The sequence below is a fragment of the Trichechus manatus genome, unplaced genomic scaffold (genome assembly GCF_000243295.1).
Source record: "Trichechus manatus latirostris isolate Lorelei unplaced genomic scaffold, TriManLat1.0 scaffold00033, whole genome shotgun sequence".
Classification (NCBI taxonomy): domain Eukaryota; kingdom Metazoa; phylum Chordata; class Mammalia; order Sirenia; family Trichechidae; genus Trichechus; species Trichechus manatus.
This window is the reverse complement of record NW_004443969.1, coordinates 15462466-15464299: the sequence shown is the minus strand read 5'-3', so window position 1 is coordinate 15464299 and position 1834 is coordinate 15462466. Positions and strand designations below refer to the sequence as shown.

The 1834-nt window shown below is 32.8% G+C and overlaps 1 protein-coding gene across 1 annotated transcript in view; it reads left to right on the top strand.

The window, feature by feature from the left end:
- The window catches only part of LRP1B (LDL receptor related protein 1B), a 1771065-nt gene that overhangs the window by 1437757 nt on the left and 331474 nt on the right, over positions 1–1834 (top strand). The window contains exon 44 of the mRNA XM_004375116.1: positions 1068–1296. Within this exon, the coding sequence (XP_004375173.1) occupies positions 1068–1296 (229 nt within the window). The remainder of the gene's footprint in view (positions 1–1067; positions 1297–1834) is intronic.

Here is a 1834-nt window from a genome sequence, read left to right as displayed (position 1 = left end):
CTCCATCTTGATCTGAAAGGAAGTTTGGTCTTTAAAATTTTTTCTCCACTACAGGTAGTCCCCAACTTATGGCATATTCAAGTTAAGACAATCTGCACTTACAAGCCTGTTTTTTTGGTTTTTTTTGTTTTTTTAATATATCTTATAGTCAGTAATATGTACTATGTACCATGTTGCACTGGGTAATTTGCTGGTATTATCGTTCTCGTATGTTCACTAGCAGATGTTTATATGTGATGTTCCAACCCCTAAAGATAAATAAAAATTGGATTTGTAACAATACTGATAATAAAAGGCAATAATAATGAAAACTAAAAAAAAAAAGAGGTATTCGACTTAAGACAAAACCGACTTATGACAGAGTCATTGTAACAGAACCCCGTTGTAAGTGGGGGACTACCTGTATATGTACATCTAGTTTAATTATTTATGCTATAAGCTTTCTGAAGGAAGAACTTGGATCTTTTGATTCTTTATTTCCATATACAGTTCTGAGAGCTTGGTGGGTGTTCAGTATATATCTGGAGATTTCTTCATACATATGAATAAATGTCTATTATACCAGTTGCTTTGAGTCAGAATAGAGCTGTGCTTATACAGTATTTAATGTCTAATTATTCAGAAGTAGATCACGAGGCCTTTCTTACAAGGTGTTTCTGGGTGGACTCCAACCTCCAACCTTTCAGTTAGCAGCCAAGAGTGTTAACTCTTTGCACCACCCAGGTACTCCAAATGTCTATTAGTTATCACAAATTAACCTTATATTTCAGCTTGGAGATTTTGACTTACAATAATGAATATAAAATTGTTTATCAAAACCAGCTCATTATTAAGTGAAAGTATACTTAAAATATTAACTTAATACATTGCATACAATAAAGATGATTAAAACAGTTTAGATAAACTTAAAAACATATTATGACAACCCCTTTAGGTAAATGTTATTTTTTTCTAATGAGTGCTATTAATTTAAGTCCAGCTAATCTAAATCCCTTATTTTTTCAAGCCTTGGAAATATGAATCACTGTACCTTCATTGTAAAAATGTGTTGTTTTAACTTATTCCAGGTGATTGTCAAATCTGGGCCAGGGACTTTTCTCAGTCTGGCTGTTTATGATAATTATATCTTCTGGTCAGACTGGGGAAGAAGAGCTATTCTGCGTTCCAACAAGTACACAGGCGGAGATACAAAAGTTCTTCGTTCTGACATTCCACATCAGCCTATGGGAATCATAGCCGTTGCCAATGACACCAATAGCTGTAAGTTGCAACAGAAAGCACATTTCTTTCCTAATTGTATACTCTCTTGAAAAATGTAGCTACGTTTTCTAATAATACTTATTTGGATTTTGTTTTCTTACACTTCCTTGGGGATAGTGTTCAGGAGATTACTATTTAACATATTGAAATGATCTAAAAGTTTTAAAGGCAACTTCTATAGAGTTTAATTTATCACCAGAGGAACAATCTGTTTTTAATTATTGTTTCTAGAATTTTGTTTCACTCTCTCTCATCCCTTATATCTCTGATTATGCAATTATGTTGCTTCCATAAAGATAATATTCCTTGATAAACAACTTCTGCATATCAGCTTAAAAATTCTTTAATCACTGGAATATCTTGAAACTTGTAGCTCACAGTGTCATTGTGGTGTCCAGTGGCATAATTTATTTAATGCCATGACATCCTCAACTAATGTGTTAGAAGATATAGTGATTCGTGATACGTGTTTTTCTAATGTACTTATGGAAAGTTTAGATTTTCAAAACTCCTAAATCTTCCTTGTTTATGAGATATCTTTGAGAAATTGAGGCAGTCTAACAGTCTACTCTTA